General features: G+C 39.7%; 1 protein-coding gene across 3 annotated transcripts in view; it reads right to left on the bottom strand.

Annotated features, from left to right (window-relative positions):
- Window positions 1-553: 553 nt before the first annotated feature.
- The window catches only part of dnmt3bb.1 (DNA (cytosine-5-)-methyltransferase 3 beta, duplicate b.1), a 53,124-nt gene continuing 38,301 nt past the window's right edge, over window positions 554-15,376 (bottom strand). For 2 of the 3 annotated variants that reach the window (XM_044351780.1, XM_044351782.1), the window contains exons 9-22: window positions 13,448-13,589; window positions 13,162-13,284; window positions 12,633-12,677; window positions 12,429-12,508; window positions 10,485-10,597; window positions 10,155-10,338; window positions 9,172-9,256; window positions 8,921-9,066; window positions 4,728-4,818; window positions 4,384-4,532; window positions 3,676-3,761; window positions 3,469-3,553; window positions 2,952-3,070; window positions 554-2,481 (exon numbers count right to left, since the gene is read on the bottom strand). In XM_044351780.1, coding sequence (XP_044207715.1) covers window positions 2,340-2,481; window positions 2,952-3,070; window positions 3,469-3,553; window positions 3,676-3,761; window positions 4,384-4,532; window positions 4,728-4,818; window positions 8,921-9,066; window positions 9,172-9,256; window positions 10,155-10,338; window positions 10,485-10,597; window positions 12,429-12,508; window positions 12,633-12,677; window positions 13,162-13,284; window positions 13,448-13,589 — 1,590 coding nt within the window. In that variant the 3' untranslated portion in view covers window positions 554-2,339. The remainder of the gene's footprint in view (window positions 2,482-2,951; window positions 3,071-3,468; window positions 3,554-3,675; window positions 3,762-4,383; window positions 4,533-4,727; window positions 4,819-8,920; window positions 9,067-9,171; window positions 9,257-10,154; window positions 10,339-10,484; window positions 10,598-12,428; window positions 12,509-12,632; window positions 12,678-13,161; window positions 13,285-13,447; window positions 13,590-15,376) is intronic. The other variant, XM_044351781.1, reaches the window with a different exon arrangement.

Here is a 15,376-nt window from a genome sequence, read left to right as displayed (position 1 = left end):
AAAAAGTTCCAGTGATAAAATATAAGCTATATATACAGGGCATACGGGAGCAGAAAGCTACAGTATATATATTTACAGAGCAGAGATCCTATAGGAGGAGTGATGTACAGTTGCCCCCTTGTCTGAGGTAATGCCCCTTTAGTTTGTTTTGGTGACAGCCAACAGCATTAAAAAGATCTTCCAGTTATTAAAAAACAAAGTTTGTTATGAGTTTGGTCCATTGGTCACATCAAGAGACTTTGCACCAAAATAAAACTGTCCAGTAAATACATCTGTCTGGTGAACATGCTGATGCTTTAACATACAGTATGATGTCATTGCAAACAATACATATCATACAATCCAATTCTTTACTGGTTTTATTAATGTTTTTGCAATATCTTGGAAAACAGTTCTTCTTCTGGTGATAAAATGTGTCTTGTTTTACCACTTTAAGGTCTTAAAGTCTTTACATACTGTATCCTGAAGCATGTTCACCACACAGAACTAAAGTACAGTATCAACCAGCGTCATAGAGGTGATTTTCATGGCAGTCCTCTTGATAAATCTTCTGTAAACTTAAAGCAATGGAACAAAAACAGGAAAAAAAAAAAAACTCCAATAAACAAAAAGTAGTCAGTGCTAGTTTACAAAAATATTGCGTGTTCACCAGTGTTTCCCACCATTTTTTTTTCTTTTCTCTTCTTTCTGGAACCACATTTCCACACAGTTCCTGGATATAAAACTAAAACTTCTTTCCGGCCAGGATCAGCCACATGTGGAGACACTGGCTTCCACCCATTACAGTAAACTAAAACAGTTTTATTTATTTATTTTTTCTTTATATCTAAACATCTACAGTAGGATAAAAGTCATCACTCTTTTAATTCTCAGCTGTCTGGAACTGGTCGACAAAAACCTCGCTAAACCTCTTTTTGTTTTTGCATTGGCTTGTTTCAAGTATTTGTACGTAGCTTTCAGGGAGATGTCGCTGTGACATTATTATAACAGTATAACTCAAAAGTTTCACACTATCCATACAAAAACATCTTTATAAAATCTTTAATAAAAGTTTTTTCTCTCTTTTGTTTTTTTTTTTTTTTTAAAGGAAGCTATTTTGCTCATATCAACAACAACAAACTATGAATATGAACTCGTCTATAGAGTGTAAAATCCTGCCTCATTTCCCTGTTAGCTTCTAGTCCACTAGCTTCCATTTCTCTGTGTATTTTCCTACTGAGGGCTTCTTTCATTGCTCCTCTGAAAAACTCAAACATAACACTCAGGTTTTCCCTCCATATTCTAATCTAAATATATACCTACAACAGTACTGTGTAGTAAGATATTTAAACATGATTATTTTGTTAGCATCGGACAACTGCAGCTCCCACTGGACTCATGGGACGGGATGTTGAATGCTAACTGCTTTATGTTTATTTTCCAGTACAGTTGATTTATTTATCTTAAGACTATGAACAGAAAACCAAAGTATCATATTTTGGCTTTTTTTTTTTTTTATAGAACAAAAAACACTAAAGGCTCGTGGAACAGCAGTGGTAACAGGACTTCAACTGTGCATCGTATGACTTTGGTTCAAGTGAGTTTTTAAAAAAAATATTATTGTTTAGATGAACAGCTTCTATCAGCAGCCTGCTTGTCACATATTTCTTAATAATTAGCTAAAATGGAGGGATGAGCGACCTCTAAAAAACACTTCCTTAAAAAAAAGGTTTGGTACAGAGCCACTTAAAAAGTTGCCGTGTTGTTGTCTATTTTCTACAACTACTAAGTGTTGTCGACTTAAAAACAAATCCCCTCTGAGGGATTTTCAAAATAAAACTAATTTAAAGCACTGTACAGCTGTAATGTTAATAAAAAAAAAGCAGAGGAGTGGGCGAACCACTCTACTGGCCTACGATTTGGATGATATATAATCTACTGACTGGCTGCACTTTCATGAATCAGACACCTGACCCTCCCTCCGTTTCTCTCTTTCTGGCACTGTGGGTAGTGATAAACCACAGCCGAGCTTCTCACCCGTGCTGCGTTTGTGTATCTCTGTGTTAGTGTGTGTTATGTGTATTTAAGGCTGCAGTGCATCATCACATGAATCCAGAAAGGGCTGCAAACAAACTAAACAGCTACTTTCACGAGCTCCCAGCTACACTGATTTCTAGACTTTGACTAAAAACTGGCTGTTTGCCTGCCCGACGGAGTGGAGAAACTTTCCAGCTCCTGACAAAGTGAACCGTAATTTGGCTGGCGGCTGATCGTGTCCCGGAGCCAGTGTTACAATAGAAAAAATAAAGCTGGTGTGTTTTTCGTTCATAAGTGACATCTGTTTGCTGGTGACGGGGTGTTTATTCACAGGCGTAGTAGTCTTTGAGCGGTGCGAACAGATGCCTGATGACGGGGACGCTCCAGGACCGGCCCAGGAGTTTCTGTCTGGCGCCGCGACCCATGTTGGACACGTCTGTGTAGTGGACAGGGAAGCCGAAGATCCTGCAGGGGGGAAAAAAATGACAATAAATGTTGAAAATATGAGAACATAAAAGCATAACATTTTGCAGCAGAGAGCAAGTGCAAGGTTATTTAAATGCTTGGGTAAAGAGACAGGTTTTAAACTTTATTTTGAAAGTATATCAGCAGTCGGTGGCATTAAACCTTCACAGAAGAAGAGGACACAACAAGATCATTAAACGAGTGGCAGTCAAGGCTCAAACGATGGAAAACATGATGGAAATATGACATTTGTGTTTGTTTCATGTATTCATTTGAGGAAGGTTACGGTCTCCTCCTCATCATCGCTCCACACAGATCTGATCTGACTTCATGCAATACGTATAAACACAGGTGGAAGGAAACACATTTATGTATTTGATCTTGAAAAGGTGAATGATGTTCTGTTGTTTGTCAGCAATAAATCTGTAGGACTGTGTGTGTGTGTGTGTGTGTGTGTGTGTGCTGCTCACCTCTCCAGCTCAGTGCACCACAGGATGTCCTCCTTCCCGTTCATCAGGACGGGGAAGTGTTGGTCCTTCCCCTGTTTGATGGAGTTGGAGCGTGTAGTGATGGTTCGCACCTTCCCGAACTACAGAACAACAAAAACACGGTCAGACAGGTGCAGATGACACAAACAGGAAACTATATAAAGCAAAAAATCAAACATGTATTCATCTAGAGATGCAACAACTACTTGATTAATTGAACAGTCTATCATTGCATAATCATTTCAGGTTTTCATCCACTGATAATTAACAGATTATCTTTGGGTTTTGGACTGTTTGTTAGACAAAACAAGACATTTTGTGGCCATGTGCTCTAGAAATTTGTGATGGATAATTTTCATAATTTGCTGACATTTTACAGATCAAACAAATGATTATTTAATAGAGAAAATAATCAGTAGATGAATGCATAATGATAAGAATCGTTATTTGAAGATTAGCTTCGTCATCAGCTTTGTTCTATATTCTGCAGACGTCTGACCTTTGCAACTCTGCCGTGCTCCAGACAGTCCTGCAGCTCCAGTTTGTCCATCCCAGACGCACACAGAGGCCTGAAACAGAGAATACTTATCACTTTTACTCTTTCACACTGTTTCTATCTGCTTACATTCACTGGAGAATATAAAGAACTGATCTTCTGTGTAGATCACAGTGCAGGTTTTAGTGTTTAGTTGAGGTGTTTGTTTACCTGTTCATACCCGGCAGGTTTCCCCAGAAGTATCGTGCGCGGTGAGCGGCGGAGACCTCGATGGCGTCGATCATCACGGGGTTACACTGCCAGAATAAAAGACACACAGTTATTACTCATAAACTTCTTTTTAGATCCTCTCGTTCTTTGTTGCTGTTTCTCATCGGACACCAAAGGTCTTCCAGCAGGTCAGAGGTCAAATTACTCAAATACAACATATAATTTTATGTTGATCAGCTGTTTAAATGTGTAAATGGTTGTATAGAGGAGGCTTTATAGTATTTAAAATGTGACACTTGCATTTCTATTTCTGATTTTCAGGACTTCAAGACTTTTTTGCTTGTTTTCCTCAAACTTATTCTTGTTTTTGACTGTATTTACCTTCATCTTTTATTCGTTTATATGTAGATATGTAGCACTACTGACAATTTTATTTAGTTTGGCAGCTGTTCATTTATTTTATTATAGAATTGAGCAGATGATGCTTGTAACACCTGTTTGTTTTGTTTATGTTATTATATGGATTATTTTCTGTTGTCTATTTAATTCTTTTTATCATTAATACTATTTTAATTTGTTAAATTGTATAAAATGCATCTCAAGGGGCTTATCCTAAAATTAAAAATGTCAAATTTAAGTCGACGTCATAAATGACATTAATGATCTTGTGTTGAAGGCTGTTTGTACTCTACGGTCCGTGTGATTTACCTCCAGGTATCGTGAGATGTCTCTCTTGTCGTTGACGCCCATGGCGACCACGTTCTCGAACATCCAGAAGAACGGCCGGTCCTCTCCTTCTTTGGGTTTGGCTTCGCTCAGCAGACGGTAGAACTCAAAGAACAACCTCCCTGTGCCTTCTACAGCAACAAAACCCCCCAAAAAACATCATGAGAGTCCATCCCACCACATCTGCTCAATGCTTTAACTTTAAATACAGTAATTTACCAACATATAATTCAAATATGCAGCTGTAATGTCACATCTATCACACAACCAAACACAACAAGAATGATAAACACAGTCTGATATGATTTCCTCTGCTGTGTACCTACCATACAGGCCCTTCCTCGCTGGGTTGACGATTGACAGGTCGTTGCAGGGACTTCCTCCGATCACCAGATCGAACGGACCCCACTCCTGAATCTGAGAGAGGAAACAGCACCATCTAGTGTCAGACTGAGGGAGTGACGAGGCTGCACAAGATAGATTCAGCATGAACAAAAACACCAAATCTTTTAGTACTTAGAATGATGTGATCTTGAGTATAAGCTCTCACATCAGATGTAAGGGTGATGTAATAATTATTAGATATAAAGCTGGTCAATATTTCCTAAATTCTGCTTGAGTGAAGTTACAGTATAAAGCAGTGAAATTCAAATGTCATTTAACCAGCAGCTGAGCTCTGATTTAACCTCAACTCTAACATCTGCTCACCCTTTGTCCTCTTGTCACCCATTCACATACAAACCCCTCCCTCGTCGTACACAACAAGTCCTTTCACTCTCAGACAATGAGCAGAGGGAGGAATGAAAGAGATGAAGGGAGAAAGAAGAAATAGGAAACAGAGAGAAAGAGAACAGGAGGTGAAGGTGGAGGTGTTCTTAATCTCTTACATAACAGCTAATAGAGAGCGGGGGCGTGAACCCCTAAACACTCTCTCACACACACACACACACACACACACACACACACACACACACACACACAGCGTGACTAACAAGTGAAAGGATTCCTGAGGGGATTTACAGCGGATGTCCTCTGCCCTGAACCACATCAGTGCAGCTGCCAGCCTCTGTCTGGTGTGTGTGTGTGTGTGTGTGTGTGTGTGTGTGTGTGTGTGTGTGTGTGTGTGTGTGTGTGTGTGTGCCATCATCCATCATTTCTTGTAAAGGAATCATTCTTGTGAAATAGGCTTATTCACTGTCTTACTGAGAATAAAGCTGGATTTATAGAAAGTCACACCGTACTGATGTGGGCCTCCCCTAAAACCTAACGACACGTCAGGCTACAGAGATATTATTACTGATTGATTATGTTTATTTATTGGGACAACGTACAGTTTTAAGCATAAATGTTAACATTTAATGTACTGCATCAGCGTTAGCTTTAAAGCTAATATTCATCTGCAGTTTCTAATGCTGGTAGAGATTGATAAGAGTGAAAATGACATGAAGCAAGTTGGAAAAAGACTCTTCTGCTCACAGTGAATGAAACTACATTCAAGGATTAGTCTGGCGATTTTCTATATATATATATTTTTTTATTGTCAACAAATCTCATATGCAGAGGCAAACCAGCAATGAACTGGTATTGTTAGCCTAGCTTAGCATAATATGAGAAGAATGATGCCACTTTCTTATCTGTGTGTTATGGTTTGAGTTAGATCCAGGATTAGCTTAGCTTAGCATAACATGTTGAAGCAGGAGTAAACAGCTACCCTGGCTCTGTCCAAAGTTAAAACATGTGCGTATAAAGGCCTCTAAAGCTCCATAATTAATTAAATCTACCTTTGAGGATATGGCTAAATTCTTCTTAATGTCAACTAATCTCATGTTTGGAGCCGAACCAACAATGATCTCATTAACTTACAAGTATCATGTGTGTGTATCTAAAGCCTCTTCTGTGCTGTAGACCTCCGTTATTGTCCAAACACTATTAAAAACACATTAATGAGCCACACCGCTGCACCGGGTGACATGTTCCTTCGTCCCTGAAGAGATCAGTTACTGCAGTTTGTTTAGAAACGGCTCCAAAGACTAATAGCGGCGATTAGATTGTAGCTCTCAGGGGGAAAGATTTCCTTGCTACAGTAATCACTCTCTTCAAGGGTGAAGGAACATGTCACCCGGTGCGGCGGTGTGGCTCATTGATGTGCTTTTAATAGTGTTTGGACAACAAAAAGAGGTCTGCAGCACAGAGAAATATGATATATCAGGCTTTGGATACACACACACACGATACTTGTAAGTTAATGAGGTCATTGTTGGTTTGGCTCCAAACGTGAGATTTGTTGACATTAAGAAAAATTTAGGTAGATTTCATTAATTATGGAGCTTTAGAGGCGTTTATAGGCACATGTTTTAACTTTGGACAGAGCCAGGGTAGCTGTTTACTCCTGCTTCAACGTATTATGCTAAGCTAGGCTAATCACCTCCTGGATCTAACTCAAACCATAACACACAGATAAGAAAGTGGCATCATTCTTCTCATCTCGCCCTCAGATGGAGCGTCACAGCGAGAGAAACAAACAGAAGGTTTCTCTGATGAGTTATGATCGGCTGTGGCTCAGGAGGTAGAGCGGGTCGTCCACTAATCAGAAGATCGGCGGTTCGATTCCCAGCTCCTCCAGTCCGCATGTCGATGTGTCCTTGAGCAAGATACTTAACCCTGAATTGCTCCTGATGGCTGCACCATTCAGCGTATGAAGGTGTGTGAGTGGGTGAGTTTGATTCGTAGTGTAAAAGCACTTTGAGTGGTCGGAAGACTAGAAAGGCGCTATACAAGTACAGTCCATTTACCATTTAAGGTGCGCTTGATTTATCTCTCCCAACAGCTGAGCAACTTTCAGACAATCAAACAAACACACACTCTTATAACCCTTGTGAGTCCGTACACTTCCTTACGTATCTTTAAATCTTTTCAACCCTGACTAACATCAACTAAACCTGGTTCAGGATGGTTCAGATGTTTTTCAACCTCAATCAGTGATCACTTTTAATTAGAACAACTGGTCACCTTCTACACAAGCCTTTAAGCACCATGAATAACAACTTTTTTCAAAGTGCAAAACACTGTAAGTAATCGTGAAATTTCAGCCCTTCTGCAGATTATTATGGTGCAGTTTGAACACATAGAGGATCCTGAGCCAACTGATCACTTTGTCTTCTCTAATAACACCTTCTTCAAATCATGTCAATCAATAACAAAAAAACATTATTTAGCCTTAAATAGTGACAGAAAGTTCTCATGTGTTTAATCCTGTTTTGGGCACAAACGTTGTCTGAGACTATTCAGTGCAGATTTATTTAATAACAGACGCCAAACGATTTTACACAATCTCTGGTTTCTTTGTGTTTGTACAAGTTTAAATAATTACTGGAATAAATCACGTCAATATATTTTTTCACAATGCTGTTTGTGTCACGAGTACTTTCACACAGAACGAGAATATAACGAGGCGAAAAAGCAATTTGTGATTTTTTTTTGGACCCGGGTCGATTTTTCTGACTTTTCACGCAGCGAATAAAAGCATCAACCGATCACAAAGCGTAATCTGCACAGACAGCTGTCCCACATGGGGTGTTGAGTATCCTGCTGTATCTATATTGATCGATCAGCTCCCAGTCTGTCTGTGAGCACTGCAGGCAGACAGGTAGGTAAAGCCAATGAATCAATACATTGATGTATCATACGCATCATCACCGTGTATTTATAAATACAAACACTGTGGATTTCTTCCCGTGGAGCTGCAGCTGACAGGCGGCTGCTTCTGTGGACATGAGACGCTGAACGCAGGTCGGAGATCATCATCATCATCATCATCACTGGAGGATGTTGACATCATCATCCAGTGATGATGATGATGATGATCTCGTCCTTCTTCTCCTTACTCGAAAAAAGAAGAGGAGAGCGTTATATCCGCTCAATCCACACCGGCTCTGACCTGCGTTCAGCGTCTCCGTCCTGTGACGGCCCCTCTGCTTTGTGCTCGTTGCTACTGTGCTTTGTTTGCAGGAGCAGGTTCCTGAGCACGCTAATGAGCAGGATGAGACACACCTGGGCCCGGTGTGCCCCATATATGGAGTCAGAAGCGGCCAGTTCAGATCCTCTCTTCTCTCCTCCCACACAGCATACATTCACTCAACCACTCCCTACATGACTGATTTTTCCAGACTAACCCTTCCTATTGTTATCTTTTGTTTGTTTTGAGTACTTTGTGTTAAATAAATTTGCTTTTGGATTATTGATACCCGTGTGACTTCCCTTTTTTGCCACAGTCTAGAGCCGGGCTGTGACAGTCCACAGACGCAGCCGCTGGACAAACTGCCCTCACCAGGCTGACTGACGGCAGAACGAGCTGCCGCAAATTCATATCGCTGCCGGTGTGAATAGTTCTGATGCGTCGCTGTGTGTGTGTGTGTGTGAAGGCCTTCAGTCCTGTTTTCAGCTATAGTTTGTTGGGTGAAAGTAAAACCAATAAAACATTTAAACCACTTAGATAAACTGTGAACATTTTCTTCCTCACGTTTTTCCTGGTGATGTCTCGGACATCATGGACGTACTGGATCCTTCCTTCATGTCTGACGACGCCCACTGAGATCGAGTCCTCGCACACCTCTGACGCCACGTACTGGCCCACCTTAAAACCCAGATCCCTTAGAACCAGGTAGCCTGGGAACACACACACACACACACACACACAGTTTGTATGATGACCTGCTGATGAATGAAACATCAAGCGTTATATTATTATTTCACCGTCACACCGTTCCTCACCGGTGGCAATGCCGTCAAACAGGGAGAGGACTCTGATTGGTCGTCTCTGCTCTGCAGGGACTGCTGGGTAAATCTTTGGTTTCTCCTGGAAGATAAACAAAAAGAAGTTTTTGGGAAATGAGAGATGGTTTAGCGGTAAAAAGGTGCTAAATTAAGTCTTAAATCTGCTCTTTCTGAAGGGAAACAGACGTAATCTCAGACGTCAACTTTTAGATAACGGCAGTACAACAAGTATTTATTTATCATCATTACTGGGAACTACACAGCAGATTATTTTTAAACTGGGATGTCACAGTATGATGTAATCAAACACAGAAACACCAGAACGTTCTGCACTGTGAATCAACTTTCTGATTCACTCTTTCAAACATCCTTTTGACAGATAAAACACTTTGAAATCTTCACAAAGGTTGTTGCACTTCATTGCTTTAGATTGTTGTTTTTACTTCCTGTGAGCTGTTGATGGGATCTGACTCTGCTTGTTGTCGTGATAAATTTACAACTGAAACTACTTTTTTTACTTGACTTTACTTGCATTTTACTTTATTTCTGGCTCAAAGAAGAAAAAAAATAAAAGAGAGAATAAACATATAGAAACATGCGAGTTTCTTCTCATGTTTAACTGAAAATCATAGACAGTAGTTGATTATTAGTCTATGAGTTGTGAGCATTGTTTCATTTGAATATATTTTATAGGCCTGAAGGGGTAAAAATGCAAAGATTAGAAAGAGTCAGACATGTTTTTTTTTTATGTTTTTGTACCTTTTATCTTTTCTTATTTTCTATAATTTATGTCAATAATCTGGCAACCAATCAGATTAGGAGCGTCCTGACCCCCAGGTTTGGAAACACTGATATATAGTATAAAATAGATACTTACAGATACAAATATACATATAGATATGTTACCAAAAAGATTTAAAGACAGAATATGTTACTGATGCTGTCCCAGTTCGCCCCCTATCCTGTACAAAGTGACTCACAAACTCCTGTCCGTTGTCGTTGGCGAAGAACTCCTGCAGCTTGAGGCTCCAGTCGTGTCGTCGTTTGAGGACGCCGTACTGCAGCAGCGGCTGACACATGTAGCATCGCCACGGGTCCAGATACCGAGCGTTGTTAGACGCCCCGGGATCGACCAGGATGTCCAGACAGTCCACGCAGAAACACCTGGAGGAGGAGGAGGAGGAGGAGGAGGAGGAGGTGAATGAACGGACACACACACACACACACACGAGTGGAGAGAATGCATCGTATGTTTCTTTACGTGTGTGTGTGTGTGTGTGTGTGTGTGTGTGTGTGTGTGTGTGTCGGACCTGCAGCAGTTGACGTTGCCGCAGAGCAGAACCTCTCGACCTCCGCAGCAAACGGTGCAGTAGGACTGATAACCGTCGTCATCGTACATGTAGGACATCTCCAAGTACACGTCCTGAACACACACACACACACACACAAAACAACTTATTGACATGATTTCACATGTTTGACTTGATTAAAAAGCATCATATCAGTCAAATACGTCCTAATTAGTCACATGAAACATCCTAAAACACACATTTAATTGAACAAATATCAGAAAACGTCTCTAAATGTTGTCTTTCTACATGAATTCCTGGCATCTCTGGTGGAGTTAACAGCTGTAACAGTTTGTTCTGGTAAAGTGAAGGGCGTTACTGAAGACAGTTCATGACTAAAACTTCTCCTGATAATCTTCTTCTTCTTTTCTCCGCTGACAGAAACAAGGTCAAAGTTCAGTCATCCCACCTTTTTCCGCTCACTGAGTCTCCTGTTAGTCCGCCTGCTTCGGGCCTCCAGTCGTGCTCATATGCAGTAAACTAATAATCTGTGACATATCAGTTTTTGTTGCCCCCCCCCTCCCCTCTTTAACTGACCGCTGCACCGCCGCACAGTGACTCTGCGTTTTTTTTCCCCAGTTCATCACAACTTCTAAAACGTGAAGAGTCTGGTAGCTCATTACTGGAAAAATCTTCAAGATTGTTTGGAGGAAGGTTTGGAGGTCCTCGTCAGCTTGTAAATAACTACAAGTAGTGATGAGAATCATAAAAATAATGCAACATTATTATTTTATCCTCCGTAATCTAAACTATTCTTATTAGCAGCCCTGACATGTTGCTCATTAGAGGCAGGCTGTAATTATATATAACTGTTATTATATATTATATGAACATTAACACTGTTTTCTGTTGATTTTAATATGTTGAAGCAAAAAATTTACAACCTGTATAAACTCCGGGATCATTAAACTTGCCTTAGATTTTTACTCTAGATGTCTAAATGCAACTGCAGGGTGGAAATATCTGAATTTAAATAAACCTTTTAGACATTTTGACTTTTATTTTGTTATAGTAAAAAGCATTTATGTGCCACTAATAACATCACAGCTCTCTCTGTTCTGTTTATTTTTCAGTGCTCTGGAGCTGAAGCAGTACTTTTACTGCTATGACATGTCAACAACATGTGTGCTGCAGACAAAGACCACCTGAATGACCCCAAACATGTCTGAGCAGAAAAGGCAAAAAGCGCCACCTACAGGCGTTCCTGTAAAACACACACTGCAGTGACGTAACACTCTTTATTCCCAGAAGCCTCAAAGCATCATATATTCAATGATTGTACTTTTATTGTGCAGGTTTGTGAGCTAATTAATATGTTTATACACCTACAGCACACACGGGTTTACAAGACACTATTTATTATTATTATTATTACTTAATTTCCTTGTATGTGAATATGTATTGCTCATCTACTATCTTCTATATTTTTCTTATTGTTTGGATCCAAACCAACAGTGAACTGTGTGTATCCAAAGCCTGATATATCTCATTCCTCCATTATTGTCCAAAAAACTATTAAAAACACATCAGTGAGTCACACGGCTGCACTGTGTGACATGTTCCTTCATTATAAAAAGAGTTTGGTTACGTTTGTTTGTTTAGAAACGGCTCCAAAGAGTAAAAACTAGCGATAAGATAGCGACCCGCCACTGCACATGTGCGGAAACGTGGCTCCGTTTACGGCTTCAATAGCTTTCTGTGTTTCATATCACAACTTCTTGTTCTTTGAGTACTTAATAATGTGGTAAATGAGATCTTAAATGTTCTTGCATGAGGCCCATTGTGTTCCTTTATGTAAAGAATATAATGATTCTTATCCATCTTCTGTTTATTAACGTTCCTTCATGATTCTGATACAAGCGAGACGAGCTGCTGCTTTTTGGGAAATAACTTCAAACTTTCTACCTTGCATGTTTGGCACAGGCCTCCTTCAAACAGTGGGTGGAAGGTTGCTGCTCTCATCTTTCCACAAGAGAGACAGAACTCTGCCAAGACACACACACACACACACATACGATCAATGAGCAGCCAAAAAACTGAAAATGAATTGATGCGGTTAATGATTAATTCGCCTCGGTCATTCACAAACACACAACATGGAACTTTTACCTTCTATACTTCTTTTATTCTTCAGAACTTCATTCACCATTTGTTCTGAGAGAAACAGAAAGACGACGTTAACACAACGTTTACATGAGATTCACGTTTCTCTGCACAATATGTTTCATCTTTTCCAGTGTGTTTCTCCAACTTTCAACCGCTCAACCAATGCAAACAAAACTTATCTAATGAAACTAATCTAAACCTCACAAATACCAAACTTATCTTTTTATAATCTTTAACAGATTAAAATCAGGGACACTAACACCTGCTAACATCCCAATTTTCAACCATCTTTAATCAAGAAGATTTTTTTTATTCCCAGGAGTGAAAACATGGCAACAACTCAAAATGAGAACATCAAATATTATCACAAAAAGTAAAAAAAGAATGTCAGAGAAGGAAAAATATGATGTGCATTAGTGTATTTAAAATGAAATAAGACCTGCACAAATAGTACCAATAACAGACAGATGTCAAATAAATATATATCCTGCATTTTGGGCAATGTTCAGCGAGTTTGACCTTTGACCTCTACCTCTGCTGTAGGACTCCTCGGGGGCGGCCTTGTTCTTACAGACACCGACTTTGGGCCGCTTCGCGCTGGGGAAATACTCCGGCAGGGAAACATCAAGGACCTGAAGGTCCAGAGGGTTACTCTCTGCGCACACACACACACACACACACACACACACACACACACACACACCAGGTTTACTATCATGACAAATGTTAAAATCAACATTATGCAGATTAGAAAACGTGCAGCCTGTTTGTGATTAACTGAACATATTCTACAGTCTGGTTCTTGCTGCCTTGCTCACCGGCGTTGTGTGGAGGTTTGAGTCCGTCCTCGCCTTTGGGCTGGAAGCCGCCGTTGGCCCAGTCCAGCATGGGTTTGACCTGGTCGTCCGGATTGTCCGACTCGCAGGGAGGAAACGTCTTCTCCGCCCGGATACTCGCCATCTGTACGAGAGAGACAGAGAGAATAAAGAGATGTGACAAAGTTAATTTCAACCGTAATTAACAAATATATAAATCCAGTTATTAGGATAATAAAAGGCAAAAAGAAGATATTTAAATGAAGATTTTTAAAAAAGTAGAAGACTGAACTGACATGATTCATCAAAGTTTCATTAAAACAAAACTGGAGTTGAACCATTTTCATCCTAATTAGACTGATCAGTGTCATGTCTTAAAGAGCAAAAACATTAATCAGGCCTCAGCTGAAGTTAACAGGTGGAGTTAAGGACCTTTAATTAAAGCGCCGTCGTTAAGACAATCATTGTAAGTTTTGAAATGCTGGAACACCAGAGACTGATGCATCATCCTGACAAGTTTTGTTAAAAATCTGAGCAGTGGTTACAGTTCAGCAGCAGGAGGAAAAAAACAAGTTCTTCAGAGTTTTGAAGGACCTGTTGCTTCCCTCCTCTTCCTCACTCATCATCCTCTGTTTCAAGGGTTCCTTGAAACCGTTTTTACCGTTTTCACATACATTCTGCTTACAACTGGTACACAATGACGTATTCTTTTCTCCATTCCTAATATTATAATATTATTCATTTAAACATGACAGTCTTCCTTAGTTTTTTACTTTGGATCCAGTTAAAGAACAACTGTGCCTATTCATACATATCAAGAGGAAAAGTAAAATAAAATAAAATATAGAATATATTATTCATATACCTATGGCTATATATCCACACATGGATACATATACCCATGTCCAAAGCACAACAGTTATTCACAATCTTCCATACCTCATGGCCAGTTGAATTAACAGAGTTCTACCCTGTGATCGATTATGCAGATATTGTGAAATAGAATAAAATTTTAAAAAAACAACAACAACAACAAACGAACCAAAAAAGAAAACAGAACCTTTCAACATCTGTAGCTATGAAATATGAACTAGGGGTCTTTGTTCCTATGATGTACATCTCTAATCTAGTTGGTTTTATGTACTCTATCCAATTTTCCCAAATTCTTTCAAATCTGTCCCTCTCCAGTCTCACAGAGAAAGTTAACTTTTCCATCCCATATATATTGTGCATAACCTCAACCCAATCCTCGACCTTAGGTACCTCATTCTTCAACCACTTTCTAGTAATCGCTTTTTTACTTGCAATCAGCATTGTTCTGTAAATATATTTGTCCCCAAATCTTGTTAAATCTATGCCCAATATCCCCAAGTATAACACCTCAAATGTAAGTGGAAGATTTACCTTCAATACTTTATCCATACACTTTTTAAGCTCCTGCCAGTAGGTGCCAATGGAGGGACAGCTCCAGAACACGTGGTGTGTGGTCAGCTTTCTCAGCTCCACACAATCTCCAGCACTTTGTATCGTGATACTTTGACTGTGCTGGTGTTCTAAAAAATAATATTCTTCCACCCTGCTCATGATTTCCTTCCTTCAGAATTACAGAGATGATTTTCTCCATGACTTTCGCCCTCCTTCCCCCAGTGAAATGCCTTCCGCAGATGTGGCAGTTATCCACTGTTGATCTTGTAAGCGGATCTCTTATTTTGTAAATGTTATTTTTTGCCTGCTGTTTTTTCAGTTTATATGCTAGCAATTTTGTTGACTTACCCCCCACTTCATAATATCTTTGTTTTGTAAATAACAGTTTTTTTTTGGATCTCCTGTGCGTAAATCTCATTTATCTCTGCCCTCTTTCTTTTTATTTCCTGATAAATGTCCTCTTCCAATTTATCTTTATGTTCTCTTTCTAGCCTTTTTAGATCTGAT

Source organism: Thunnus albacares, chromosome 5 (assembly GCF_914725855.1).
Source record: "Thunnus albacares chromosome 5, fThuAlb1.1, whole genome shotgun sequence".
Lineage (NCBI taxonomy): Eukaryota > Metazoa > Chordata > Actinopteri > Scombriformes > Scombridae > Thunnus > Thunnus albacares.
Note: the sequence above shows the minus strand (reverse complement) of the source record. Positions and strands in the feature narration are given on the sequence as shown.